Source organism: Bombina bombina, chromosome 1 (genome assembly GCF_027579735.1).
Source record: "Bombina bombina isolate aBomBom1 chromosome 1, aBomBom1.pri, whole genome shotgun sequence".
NCBI lineage: Eukaryota > Metazoa > Chordata > Amphibia > Anura > Bombinatoridae > Bombina > Bombina bombina.
In genome coordinates, this window is record NC_069499.1 from 442,879,548 (window position 1) to 442,895,469 (window position 15,922).

A 15,922-nucleotide genomic window follows, 5' to 3' on the forward strand; every position below is an offset into this window, starting at 1 on the left:
AATCATACAAAATGTATAATTGCACCACTCACACAAAAATACACAGAAAAAATTGTATTGTTAAGTGACGTCAAAAACCATAACAAAATTGTTCATCAAAATTCATATTATATCACAAATGTAAAATTTTACGTAATTACACAGAAATAAATTGTATTACATATACAAAGCGTAATTCATAATCTAAGTACACTGGATGTGTAACTACTGTTTTTAGTAAAATGGGCATGTATGAAATTGTCTCCCTAATCTTTCGCACTTCAGATCTCACAGTTTTTCCTTGCAAACTAAAAGCTGGTGAGCTTTTCTCAAAACACTCAAAATATTTATAACCCTAATAGACAAACAAACACATGCATGTGAAAATATATGTGATTGTAAGATGCTATACATAGAAAGCAGCGTAATGTGATTTATATTGGATACAGGATTTCATTTTTAAAGTGTGTCCCCTGATCACTGCAAACTTCGCCATACACAGTGAAGTTTACCTTTCCAGTGAGCTCCATTTATTTCTATAAGAGAAATCTCGCCACAAGCAGGTCCCTTTTTTAAAGATAATTCCACCAGGGCAGAATCTGCGAGGGTTGGCGTAAAAAAACACATCTGATCTGGCGAGGTTTTGATAATCGGCCCATAAGTTGTTCTCTCTAAGGGGTCGATGATTGAAATCTCTCTGGGCTGGCAAGATTATTAAAGAATGCTCGCCAGTCCTTCTATTTCCCTGGTGGGATGACCTAAAGCCACTTTTTACTCTGAAAACAGGGTGTCTCGCTATGGGGCGTATACTGCATTTTCATATGAAAGTGAACAATAAAATTTGTATTTTATACATCATATCAAACAAATATTTGAATCATTCAGACAAAAATGAGCGGGAAAATTTGTATTGTTATGTTGCATCAAAAATCGTAATGGAATTCTTTACCAAAAAAATCGTATTTTAACAAAAATGTAAAATGTGTATGTAATTTACACAGAAATAAATCAAATTAAATATGCCCAGCGTAAATCATAATTTTAGTACACTGGATGTGCAGAAATCACACAGAGATATGTACTTATAAATACAAATTGCAAAGTGTAATTGTTGTTTTTTCGTAAAATGGTCTGAACACGGGTGTTCCATGAGCGTATATGAATATGTCTCTCTAATCCCAGCATAATTCTATAAAGATTTTCGCACTGCAGATCTCACAGTTTTTTCTCTCCAACTAAAAGGTGGCGAGCTTTTCTCAAAAAAATCAGAATACTTAATACCCTAATAGAAAAACAAATACATATGAAAATATAGGCAAATGTAAGATGTTATACGCAGAAAGCAGCATAATGTGATTTATATTGGCTGCAGGATTTAATTTTTAAAGTGCGCCCCCTGCTAACTTCGCTCTAAGGAGTGTCCCAATCCAGCGAGCTCCATTACTTTTAATAGGACCCATCACGCCACTCGCAGGGGCTGCATTTTTTTTTACGATCAATCCACCAGGGCAGCCCTGCAAGAGTCGGCGAGAAAAAGTAGTTTTGATCAGGCGAAGTTTATATCATCAACCCCTAAGTATCGGTCTCACTGTGTATGGAGAGATTAGAGGATTTTTTGTAAATATAAAGAGATAATCTCTTTCAAATATTATACAGCCTATTCATTAAAATGAATACAATATCTATGCATGTGCTAAATCAATAAATGGGTGACAGAGTGTTTCCTGTGACAAAAACAGACAATACTGTAGGCTGGTAGAAAGAATGAGCATGTAAATCATGAGATTTTTTAGCGTTATTCATTCTCATTCGCATGTATGTGATTATTAGTTGTCATCAGCTGAAATCCTTCATTATGGTTCCTCTTGTATCATCAAACTTCTGATAACCAATTTCTCTCCATCCATGCCATTATCCTGTCTGTCCATGGTCAGCGTCAATCCAGATTTTTAGTACAACTGTGAAAAACACCTCACTCATTCCAGCTGCCATCATCTTCCTAATGTAACCTGCTCAGCCCCATTTTTTATATACGTTTTTTTAGGACACTACTAATTCTCACTGCCTTTCCTTATGACTAGAAGGTAATCATAGGCAGCTGCTGGGAAGTGTTGTTAATATGATGTGTAATTCTCAGAATACCACAATTAACAATGATCTGTTCCTTAGTCAACCACAAGGATAATATAGAATCAGTTCCTTACTTTTCACCGCTACATATAGAACATGCATAAGGCTCATTCTTGAGCCGTGGCTCTCTGATTCTAAGTAGCTCTCTGTTACAAGTAGCGGAGTAACTTACTGGAGTTAGAAACTGGAGGCAGAAACTGCAGACCAACTAACAGGTAAACTTAATAACTATACTTCTACACAATGCTCTCTATGATTTTTCTGCTCTCTCTGTCTGCCCTTCTCCTAAAAATCACTGCATGTCCCTATAACAACAATTCCCACACTAGCCATATCTCACCCTCCCTTCTCTCATCCCCTATGCTGTCCTCTCATGAAATACTTTGTTTCCTTAGAAACACTTTCCCCTCTAACTCTCCTGTGTCTAATCATACCCGCTCCTACAAATCTCAGTCTCACTTTCTGTCACTCTCACTGCTACTACTGCTTGCTGCTGGTGATGTCTCTCCTAACCCTGGCCCTGCAGCAATCACCACACTTTTACATTCGTGCTCCATCTCCCACTGCAAAAATTCTAGGTCAAGCAATACCAACAATCTCATCTCCATTAACACACAGCGCCTATCCCCTCCCTTTTCTTATGCCCTCTGGAATGCTCGCTCCGTCTGTAACAAACTTACAACTGTTCACTGCCTGTTTGTTTCCAACGCTTTCAACCTTTTAGCAATTACTGAAATCTGGCTATCTTCCTCTGGCACTGCTTCCATTGCTGCTCTTACACACGGTGGTCTCCACTTTAGCCACACACCTAGGTCAGGTGAGATACACAGTGGTGGTGTTGGCATCTTACTCTCCTCCTCCTGTCCTATCAGTACCTATGCCCATTTCCATCTCTCTCCTTTTCTTCCTTTGAAGTCCACTGCATTCGCTTGTTCTCCCCCCTCTCTCTCAGAGTGGCAGTTATCTATCGCCCCCCTGGACCAACCTCCCAATTCCTTGACAACTTTTCTGCCTGGCTTCCTTACTTTCTCTCTACAAATACACCTGCTCTAATCCTAGGGGACTTCAACATCCCCATTGACAACCCATCTGCCCCTGCTGCATCTAAACTTCTCTCACTCATTAACTCCTTCGGCCTCTCTCTCTCTGATGTTGCCTGTCCCCCATTTCCCATCTCAGACGACCATCTGTTCACCTTTAATCCTAATATAGATGCTAAACCTACTTCCCCTCTCGCCCCCGCACCAGTAGAAATCTGCACACTGTGGACCCTCCCCAACTCTCCAATCTTATTCAAATACGTCTCCCCCACACTTCCACGATATCCTGCCCTGACCTTGCTATAACCCACTATAACAATTCTCTCTCCGCTGCACTTGACACTCTCGCTCCGCCCCAACCTCACAAAACCCCACGTTGTCAGCTCCAGCCCTGGCGGTCCCAACAAACACGTCACCTACAAAAATGCTCCCACACTGCTGAACGTGTCTGGAGGAAATCCCTCTCTGAACCTGATTTCATGCACTATAAGTTCATTCTTTACTCTTACACCTCTGCCCTTCGTTTAGCTAAGCAAACGTACTTCCCTTTTGTCTTCCTCCCACCTCACTACCTGCCCACTTGACCCTATTCCTTCACTTCTAATTCCTCCCCTGTCTCCCACCCTCACTCCGGCTCTTACTCACATATTCAACCTATCCCTTTCTACCGGCTCATTCCCTGCCTCCTTCAAACAAGCAAAGGTCACCCCTATCCTCAAAAAACCCCCCATCAACCCTAACTCCCCTGCAAACTACCGCCCCATATCACTGCTCCTGCTAGCTTCAAAATTCCTTGAAAAACTAGTTTTCAATCGCCTAACCCACTTCCTACTACCTCCAACTCATTGCTTGACCCCCTGCAATCTGGCTTTCGTCCCCAACTGAGACTGCCCTCACCAAGGTTACTAACGATCTCCTTTCTGCTAAAAAAATGGCTACTACTCTACACTCATCTTACTTGACCTCTCTGCTGCCTTTGACACTGTTGACCACCCCCTTCTCCTACAGACGCTCAGCTCTCTTGGTCTCTGTGACACTGCCCTCTCCTTCTGTCAATTCTCACATCAGCGACTGCTTATCTGGCATTTCCTCCTGGATGGCCTCTCACCACCTAAAAATAAACATGTCCAAGACTGAACTACTTCTAATTCCCCCCTCTACTCCAGTTTCTAATTTTTCTATCACTGTTGGTGGCACCACTATCTCCCCATCACCCCAAGTCCGCTGCCTCGAAGTCACGCTTGACTCAAATCTGTCCTTCATTCCCCACATCCAACTGTTCTCTTCATCCTGCCGCAACCACCTACGAAATATCTCCAAAATTCATCCATTTCTGAGTGCTGAAACTACTAAACAGCTAATCCACTCCCTGGTAATTTCCCGACTTGACTACTGTAACAACTTACTACTGGCCTCCCTTTCTCCCGCCTCTCTCCCCTCCAATCCATCCTAACTGCATCTGCCAGGCTAATCCACCTCTCTTGACGCTCTGTTTCTGCTGCACCTCTTTGTGAGTCCCTTCACTGGCTCCTCATTCACAACAGAGTTGAATTCAAAATTCTCACCTTGACCTACAAAGCCCTCACCAATGCTGCCCCACCCTACCTGTCCTCACTCATCAACAAATATACTCCTGCCCGCCCCTAAGATCCAACAATGACCTGCTTCTTGCATCCTCTACCATCACCTCCTCTCATGCTAGACTACAGGTCTTCTCTCATGCGGCACCAACCCTCTGGAATGCACTTCCTCAAGCAGTCAGACTAGCCCCTAACCATAAATACCTTTCTGTTCAGGGAAGCTTATCACCCGACTTATTAACAAACTAACTTAACTTAACTAACAGTTGCCATCTATCTCCTCACTAATATCATTCTCACCTTTGCAGTCCCTACCTCCTGTTTCCCATCCTCCTACCCATCTAGATTGTAAGTTCCCACGGGAATAGGGCCCTCAATTCCCCCTGTATTTGTCTGAAAAATGTTGTCTTTTATCGTATTTTTTCTCCATTGTACTGTTATCCTTGTACCCATGGGCAGCGCTGCGGAATCTGTTGGTGCTTTATAAATAAAGAATAATAATAATAATATGTTGACAGATAATTAGCAACTATTTAACCCACTAAGGTCAGAACCATAAAGCTGATTGACCAAGGAGGCTGCACCACCATATAAGCCAGAAATAAACCAAAACACATTTGAGGTCTCACATTATTAGACGGAACAGGGTATTTTTTTCTGGATATTATGGATCACAAGACCTCAAAATGACAATGAGTTACGACCAGTGTTCCCTCTATGGACAGTTTTGTGTGCAGCCCAGCAGTGAAACAGTTAACAAGAGAACCATACCTTTCCACCTGCATTGTGCAGTGTTTGCTAATTGCAGGGTGTGGTTACCTAATTAACTGTTTCACTGCTGGGCCGCACACAAAACTGGCCTTAGAGGAAACACTGGTTACGACATGTGTGTATATAACATTTATAAATATATATTGTGTTTGTTTATCTACATTGATATTATGTTTGGGACACATTATTTTCCATAACATGTGTATGTAAATGATATAATGATTGCATAAATTGCTTTAAATTTAAGCTTAAAGTTTGTCAAGCAATACTTACGACAGCCAACTTCATCTGAGTTATCTGTGCAATCTGCAGTCCCATCACATTTCCAGCTTTCTGGGATACAACGGCCATTTGAACATCGAAAATACCCAGCTGAGCAACCTTAAATAGAGAGGAAACAAACAAATATTATAATTGGATTTATTATTAAAAATATAATTTAGCAGTTTAATTAATATGTATTACAAAACAAAATAAAGCAAGACAAAATAATTAATGACATATTATTAAAGTAAAAGGAAAACTATCTCCAATGTATAAATAATCTTTACCTCTCCTCTCCTGCTATTTAGCACTGCATTTCTAGTAAGGGGATATAAAAGTGTTTTTTTTTAACTATATATGTGTGTCTGTGTGTACATATATATAAGATATATGCTATGGGCCAGATTACAAGCGGAACGCTAATTAACGCTCCTGCTCGAGTGTTAATTGCGCTAGAAGTACGCTTTTTGCACCAGCCGGGTTGCGCTTGTATTGCAAGTTGAAAGTAAACTGTTTTTGTTCGCTTGCTAGACGACAAGCGCAAAAAGCTGAACAATATTGTGTGTGCATTCACATATTCCCCCATAGAAGTCAATGGAGAAAAAAAGAGGAAAAAAACAACCTCTCACAAACCTGATCCCATATTCTCAAGTGCGCTTACCCAACATGAAAATATGAATATTTCACATTCCAATGTTCTTCACACAACAGAATATCTTCTATTTATTCTTAAATACATATTTCTGCAAATAGCTGATGTTTTTTGGTACAATATATATCTATACCTATATCTATAAATTATTATATATAGGTATACATATTTACAGATATGTATAGAAATATCTATTTAGAAATACTGATATGTGCAGAACATTGGAATGTGAAAAATATTTATTTTAGTTAAAACCTTTATTAAAGATAAATATTACATAAATATGCTTTTTCATATCTTCATCTACTGAACTTCAAAGGGCTCCAGTGCACTTATGCATATGTCTGTGTATGTGTACATATACAGGGAGTGCAGAATTATTAGGCAAATTAGTATTTTGACCACATCATCCTCTTTATGCATGTTGTCTTACTCCAAGCTGTATAGGCTCGAAAGCCTACTACCAATTAAGCATATTAGGTGATGTGCATCTCTGTAATGAGAAGGGGTGTGGTCTAATGACATCAACACCCTATATCAGGTGTGCATAATTATTAGGCAACTTCCTTTCCTTTGGCAAAATGGGTCAAAAGAAGGACTTGACAGGCTCAGAAAAGTCAAAAATAGTGAAATATCTTGCAGAGGGATGCAGCACTCTTAAAATTGCAAAGCTTCTGAAGCGTGATCATCGAACAATCAAGCGTTTCATTCAAAATAGTCAACAGGGTCGCAAGAAGCGTGTGCAAAAACCAAGGCGCAAAATAACTGCCCATGAACTGAGAAAAGTCAAGCGTGCAGCTGCCAAGATGCCACTTGCCACCAGTTTGGCAATATTTCAGAGCTGCAACATCACTGGAGTGCCCAAAAGCACAAGGTGTGCAATACTCAGAGACATGGCCAAGGTAAGAAAGGCTGAAAGACGACCACCACTGAACAAGACACACAAGCTGAAATGTCAAGACTGGGCCAAGAAATATCTCAAGACTGATTTTTCTAAGGTTTTATGGACTGATGAAATGAGAGTGAGTCTTGATGGGCCAGATGGATGGGCCTGTGGCTGGATTGGTAAAGGGCAGAGAGCTCCAGTCCGACTCAGACGCCAGAAAGGTGGAGGTGGAGTACTGGTTTGGGCTGGTATCATCAAAGATGAGCTTGTGGGGCCTTTTCGGGTTGAGGATGGAGTCAAGCTCAACTCCCAGTCCTACTGCCAGTTTCTGGAAGACACCTTCTTCAAGCAGTGGTACAGGAAGAAGTCTGCATCCTTCAAGAAAAACATGATTTTCATGCAGGACAATGCTCCATCACATGCGTCCAAGTACTCCACAGCGTGGCTGGCAACAAAGGGTATAAAAGAAGAAAATCTAATGACATGGCCTCCTTGTTCACCTGATCTGAACCCCATTGAGAACCTGTGGTCCATCATCAAATGTGAGATTTACAAGGAGGGAAAACAGTACACCTCTCTGAACAGTGTCTGGGAGGCTGTGGTTGCTGCTGCACGCAATGTTGATGGTGAACAGATCAAAACACTGACAGAATCCATGGATGGCAGGCTTTTGAGTGTCCTTGCAAAGAAAGGTGGCTATATTGGTCACTGATTTGTTTTTGTTTTGTTTTTGAATGTCAGAAATGTATATTTGTGAATGTTGAGATGTTATATTGGTTTCACTGGTAAAAATAAATAATTGAAATGGGTATATATTTGTTTTTTGTTAAGTTGCCTAATAATTATGCACAGTAATAGTCACCTGCACACACAGATATCCCCCTAAAATAGCTATAACTAAAAACAAACTAAAAACTACTTCCAAAACTATTCAGCTTTGATATTAATGAGTTTTTTGGGTTCATTGAGAACATGGTTGTTGTTCAATAATAAAATGAATCCTCAAAAATACAACTTGCCTAATAATTCTGCACTCCCTGTATAATTTATGTGTTCATATGTGTATATATGTCTGTAAATACATTAATACATATGTGTACATATATAGACATATACATACATACATATACATCTGTAGACATGTGTATGTCTGTATCTCTATGATAAAGCCCTTTGCCTGCCTTTTTTTTAACACCTGAGACCTCATATCTTGGAGCCTTTATAACTTTTGTGTGCAATATTTTTTGTGAATAATTCTTATTAGATAGTGTTATTATGAGTGTAACTATACTTTGTAATGTATTTTTTATGTATTTTGTGCAACCTTTTGTGTAGCGAAACAGTTAACCAGAGCTCTGAAGTCACGGTAATCATTCTATTGTAAATCATGATTGCGCTCAAGCGATCGCGTTTACTTTCAATTTTTAATACCTGCGGTGAGACCGACGAGCGCTAACACCCGCGATAAACCCCTTATTGTTCTTGCGCAAATGTTAATAAAATTGATAAATAGGAGTAAATTAGAAAGTTGCTTAAAATGACATGCTTTATCTGAATCATTAAAGAAAAAAATTGGGTTTAGTGTCCCTTTAAAGGGACATTGAACTCAAAAATGTTGTATCATACATGTAAAAGAGGGGTATTCAAACATGCTTTGTTTATTCCGGAGTAAATGCAAGGTGAAAATCGTTTCACATTAAAGCTGAATTCTCTACGAATGCTTTTGGCTGATATTTTTCTCATACCTGCCAGGCAATGAGTGTTAGTATATTAGTTTAAAAGGACAAAAAATACAAAAAAATGCTTTTTATATGTAAGAGCATTTTACCATTGCACTATTGTTTTATTGCTGTTGTGTGTAAACCCTGCAAAGGAATTAGAGACAAAATAAAACGTTAACGTTTCAGACAGAGCATATGATTTTCAAATCGACTTCAATTATCAAATCTACTTAATTCTTTTGGTATCCTTGTTGAAAAACCATACCTAGATAGGCTCAGAAGCAGCAATGCATTATTGGGAGCTAGAACATATATGCCTCGTGTCATTAGCAAGCTCACCAGATGTGTATAGCTACTAGCTCCAGGAAGTGCATTGCTGCTCTGGAGCTGACTATAACTATGTGTTTAACCGCTTTGCATAGGTAAAACACCTAGTTAAATGCAAGCAATGGTGCAATAACAAAATGTTCTAACACATTAGGGACTTTTCTGTTTTCCCTTTTACGTCATTGCTAAAGACAACAAGGGGTTTATAACTTTCACATACTGCAGTTAATTCTGCATTTTTATCAAAATTTTGTGAGTTAATATGTCACCACTGTGGACTTGTTGAGTTTAATGTTATTCAAATATTATGCCAGCACATCTTATTTGCTATGCACAGCTTTCACCACATTACAAATAAGGGATAGTGTAGCTATTAAGAAATCATAGTTAATTCAACTCAACTTTTAATATATAACCACTAAAACAATATTAAAATGAGCATTGCAGTATAAACATACAGTGTGCTATTTCATCAGTGCGTTTTATTTTTAAAGTAATTCCTTTCTTTTACTATACATTTAACTCTTTTAAAAGGGCTTAAACATGAGGTCAAAGTTGTATTAAAAACCCCTATTCTGCTCCAGATGAGGATACAGCCTGTGACTGGAGCATACTCATGTATGTCTGCTCCTGATTGGATCACAAGCCCAATCCTCATCAGGAGTGAGACAAGAGTATAACTTTGAATATGTATTGCAACACTTTTGCAGGTGTTAAACACAGAGCAAAGGAAAGGAGTTTGTAAATGCTCCAACAAAATATAGCAATTTATACACTAGATTGTCACTTTAAAAGGAGTTCTTTAGAAAAATTTGCAGTTTATTTCATTGAAGGCTTTTACAGATTTTAAAATTGTAATTTCATTCATTCATATATTTTTCTTAGCTGAGTGGTATAGCAATATTTTATGCAGCTTTTATACCATTTTGGTTGGAACAAGCAATATTCCAGCTTATTATATATATATATATATATATATATATATATATATATATATATATATATATATATATATATATATATATATATATATATATATATATATATATATATATATATGTATGTATATATATATATATATATATATATATATATATATTAATACTAGCAATTAAACATTGAGCTAAATACATGTTATTAAATATGTGGAATTCAAAAACCAAACTGCTTAACTGTGACATACTGATTTATAATGTTTGCTTTAACTGGTTAAAAACTTAACTTGGATTAATGTTGGTACAGGATGGTACAAGGATACGTACACCCAAATACCTTCTATGGAATAATGTATGGTGGTGGTTGGTGGTGCAGGTCTGAGATCGGTGTTGCAGAGTTCTTATCAATTACCTTTTCTGCACAACAACCTCCCATGCACAAAATACTTTTAAGGAATGTTCAAATGCACAGTGGAATCCCTGGGCTCTATCAGTGAGTGGCATTAACTGGAAATCAAGATGAAAGCATAAAAGACCAATTTAATAAACACTATTTGATCACTATGGTTGTTACAAGTGGAGTGTAATAACTCTACTTTGTATGCTATTCTAATAACTTTATTGATGTTCAGCTAAACATGATTTGATATGCAAGCTCTGTTAAATAAAATAGGATGTTCTGCGATTAAAATTATTTACAATCGTCCATACAAGATTAAAACAATTAATTTAGAAAATATAGTAGAAATATATGATTAAACTTTTAAAAATGAATAGATTTGCAACTATTTGTTGAAGGCACTACTCATCATTTTGTTGTGTATAAAATGCTAAGCTTTTATCATTTGTTCATAACATCATACAATGTACTATGAAATATACTATGAAAAACGCAAACGCACAAATACACAAATATATTTGTTAAAATGGTGATTTTTTTCATTAAATGGTGTGATATATTCATTTTTCATTAAATGGTGTGATATATTCATTAGAACGGTTAGAGGGACAGTAAAATAAAAAACAAAATATTTATGATTCAAGTAGAGCATGCAGTTTTAAATGACTTTCCAATTTACTTCTATTATGAAATTTTCTTTGTTCATTTGCTTTGTTCAATTGGTATCCTTTGTTGAAGAGTAAATCTAAGTAGGCAGAGGAACTTAAAGTGAATGTAATGTTTAATAAATAAGTGCCCGTTTTTAAAAAATACTCTTTAAAACAGGGGCACTTTCAAACTTTACATTGAAACTTCTTTTTTAAAATACTTACCTTTCTTTATGGAAAGCAGATCAGCAATCCACTGCCCGCTTCTCCTGCTGTAGTTAACAGATTAATGATGAATCCGAGTTCCTCCAATAGTTGCATCGCCTCACAAGCTGGACGCCAAAGGGGGAATGCAACGATTGGAGGAAGCTGGATTCATCATCGATCTGCTAACTACAGCAGGAGCTGCGGGCGGAGGATCACCAGTCTGCTTTCGATAAAGATAAGGTAAGTATTTGAAAAAAGAAGCTTCAATGCAAAATTTATTGAATGAAAGTGCTGTATTTAAGAGTATTTATTTAAAAATGGGCACTTATTCATTAAACTTTACATTCACTTTAAGAGCGAGCACTTGTCTTAAGCATTCTATGACAGCAGTGCTTGCAACTCTGTATAACATTGGTATAAACATTGTTGAAAACACTGATGCCAGTTGGTTAAAGGGACAGTGTACGGTAAAACTGGTTTCTTCTTAATGTGATTCCATTTACTAGTTTTTCAGCATCAGAGTATACATTTAACCAAATAGTATTTTGAAATCAGTTCTACAAGCTTTACTTTATGGTATGATCCAGGTTATATATTAACTTATCCTAATTAGCTATATATATTATATATATATATATATATATATATATATATATATATATATATATATATATATATATATATATATATATTTATATATACTGTATATACTATATATACAGGTGAAACTCGAAAAATTATAATATCGTGCAAAAGTTCATTTATTTTACCAATGCAATTTAAAAGGTGAAACTAATATATGAGATAGACTCATTACATGCAAAGCAAGATAGTTCAAGCCGTGATTTGTCAGAATTGTGATGATTATGGCTTACAGCTCATGAAAACCCCAAATCCAAGATCTCAGAAAATTAGAATATTACATGCAATCAATAAAACAAGGATTGTACATAGAACAATATCGGACCTCTGAAAAGTATAAGCATGCATACTGTATGTACTCAGTACTTGGTTTGGGCTCCTTTTGCAGCAATTACTGCCTCAATGCGGCGTGGCATGGAAGCTATCAGCCTGTGGCACTGCTGAGGTGTTATGGAAGACCAGGATGCTTCAATAGCGGCCTTCAGCTCTTCTGCATTGTTCGGTCTCATGTCTCTCATCTTTCTCTTGGCAATGCCCCATAGATTCTCTATGGGGTTCAGGTCAGGCGAGTTTGCTGGCCAATCAAGCACAGTAATCCCACGGTCATTGAACCAGGTTTTGGTGCTTTTAGCAGTGTGGGCAGGTGCCAAGTCCTGCTGGAAAATGTAGTCAGCATCCCCATAGAGCTCGTCTGCAGAAGGAAGCATGAAGTGCTCCAAAATCTCCTGGTAGACGGCTGCATTGACCCTGGACTTAATGAAGCACAGTGGACCAACACCAGCAGATGACATGGCTCCCTAAATCAACACAGACTGTGGAAACTTCACACTGGACTTCAAGCATCTCGCAGTGTGTGCCTCTCCATTCTTCCTACATACTCTAGGTCCTTAGTTTCCAAATGAGATGCAAAATTTGCTCTCATCAGAAAAGAGGACTTTGGACCATTGAGCAACAGACCAGGTCTGTTTTTCTTTAGCCCAGGCAAGACGCTTCTGATGTTGTTTGTTGTTCAGGAGTGGCTTGACAAGAGGAATGCGACATTTGAAGCCCACGTCCAGGATCCATCTGTGTGTGGTGGCTCTTGATGCACTGACTCCAGCCTCAATCCACTCCTTGTGAAAGTCCCTCACACTTTTGAATGGCCTTTTCCTGACAATCCTCTCCAGGCTGTGGACATCCCTGCTGATTGTGCACCTTTTTCTTCCACACTTTTAACCTTCCACATAACTTTCTATTAATGTGCTTTAAAACAGCACTTTGGGAGCATCCAACTTCTTTTGCAAGGCCTTATGGAGGGTGTCAATGATGGTTTTCTGCACAACTGTCAGGTCAGCAGTCTTTCCCATGATTGTGATTCCTACTGAACCAGACTGAGAGACCATTTAAAGGCTCAGGAACCCTTTGCAGGTGTTATGGCTTAATTAGCTGATTAGAGTGGGACACTTTGAGCCTAGAATATTGCACCTTTTCACAATATTCTAATTTTCTGAGATTGTGGATTTGGGGTTTTCATGAGCTGTAAGCCATAATCATCACAATTATGACAAATCAAGGCTTGAACTATCTTGCTTTGCATGTAATGAGTCTATCTCATATATTAGTTTCACCTTTTAAGTTGCATTAGTGAAATAAATTAACTTTTGCACAATATTCTAATTTTTCGAGTTTCACCTGTATATATATATATATATATATATATATATATATATATATATATATATATATATATATATATTCAGGGTTTTAAAAAAATAAAAATAAAAAATAAAAAGCTGCCGTTACTCACTGATTATTGATTGATATATTGTGCTCAGTAACTTTGAGAAAGGCAAAGGGACAAAGTTATTTACAATGCTTCATATATTTTGCCAGGGCCGGATTGGGCCGCTGGGATAGCGGGAAAAATCCCGGTGGGCTGGGCTGTCAGGCCAGGGGTGGGCAGGCCGGCAGCTGCAGAGTGTGGAGAGCAGCAGTCAGAGCTGTTAAAGGAGCGGAGTGGCCGCCCTGTTTTTTTGACACTCAGAGTAAGAGAGGCAGACGTCACTGAAGTCAAGCAGCTGCTCAGTCAAAGGCAATGCTCACTCAGCTGAACTGGCATAGGATGCGGCAGTGCTGCCGCAGCTGCTCCTGCTTTAATGGCAATGATTGGCACATAACAGTCAAAACAAGTCATTCACACATTTGCATTATGCAAATTTGTGAATGACTGTGATGTGCCAATCATTGCACATTGCATCAAGCCTGAATACTCACTGGGGGAGGGAATATGGGGGGGAGGGGCAAACATCATGTGACCAAACACAGTCTCACACACACAACAAGGTCAGGACTCGAGGAGGGAGCCAAGTTGGAGGCCACATGGGATGGCACGGCAGTCAGTGTCACCTGTCATAGCTGGGATCAGATTCATTCAGAAAACTAACATACAAAATATTTTAAAAGAGGTAGGTTTTAAGGTTTAAAAATACTGTATTACTGAATGCTGCCTGAAAGTGTGTGACAATTTGGGTATTCCCAGTTGAGACATATTGGAATAATTAAGTCTGGGAAAAAATGTTCTTTTTACAGCAAAAAACACTCACAAAACTTTATTAAATTTGGCATGAAACTAGATCATGTATCCATCCCAATTATCAGGACAAAAAGAGCCACAAAAGACCCAATCTTGATGAATATAAGAAAGTTCTGATTTATTCAGAGGTGTGATATCAGGTACATACAACAGAACACCTGACGCATTTCGCGCATGCGTACATATGCTTCATCAGATATATTTTACATATCCCCCTGCACCTATCCATCTCCTCCTGCACCTATCCATCTCCTCTTGCACCTATCCATCTATCCCTGCACCTATCCATCTCCTCCGGCACCTATCCATCCCCCTGCACCTATCCATCTCCCCCTTCCCCTATCCATCTTCCCCTGCACCTATCCAATCCACCTGCACATATCTATCTCCCCCTGCACCTATCCATCTCCTCCTGCACCTATCCATCCCCCCTGCACCTATCCATCTCCTCCTGCACCTATCCATCCCCCCTGCACCTATCTATCTTCTCCTGCACCTATCCATCTCCCCCTGCACCTATCCATCTCCTCCTGCACCTATCCATCCCTCTGCACCTATCCATCTCCCCCTGCACCTATCCATCTCCCCCTGCACCTATCCATCCCCCCTGCACCTATCCATCTCCTCCTGCACCTATCCATGTCCCCCTGCACCTATCCATCTTCTCCTGCACCTATCCACCCCCTGCACCTAATAATCTCCTCCTGCACCTTTCCATCTCCCCCTGCACCTATTCAGCTCCTCCTGCATCTATTCATACCCCCTGCACCTATCCATCTCCTCCTGCACCTATCCATCCCCCCTGCACCTATCCATCTCCTCCTGCACATATCCATCCCCCCTGCACCTATCCATCTCCTCCTGCACCTATCCATCTCCCCCTGCACCTATCCATCTCCTCCTGCACCTACCCATCCCCCTGCACCTATCCATCTCCTTCTGCACCTGCCCATCCCCCTGCACCTATCCATCTCCTCCTGCACCTATCCATCTCCTCATTCACCTATCCATCTCCCCCTGCACCTATCCATCTCCCCCTGCACTTATCCATCTCACCCCCACCTATCCATCTCTGCTCTGGGCAACCTGGTAATCATAAATGTACTGAGAGGGAGCAAATGCCTCACCTGGAATTTTACTCTTTATATCTAAGCACCACCAGCCAGAAT

The 15,922-nt window shown here is 39.2% G+C and overlaps 1 protein-coding gene across 1 annotated transcript in view; it reads right to left on the reverse strand.

Annotated features, from left to right (window-relative positions):
• LRP2 (LDL receptor related protein 2) overlaps positions 1–15,922 on the reverse strand; it is a 337,404-nt gene that overhangs the window by 266,942 nt on the left and 54,540 nt on the right. The window contains exon 2 of the mRNA XM_053698401.1: positions 5,774–5,881. Within this exon, the coding sequence (XP_053554376.1) occupies positions 5,774–5,881 (108 nt within the window). The remainder of the gene's footprint in view (positions 1–5,773; positions 5,882–15,922) is intronic.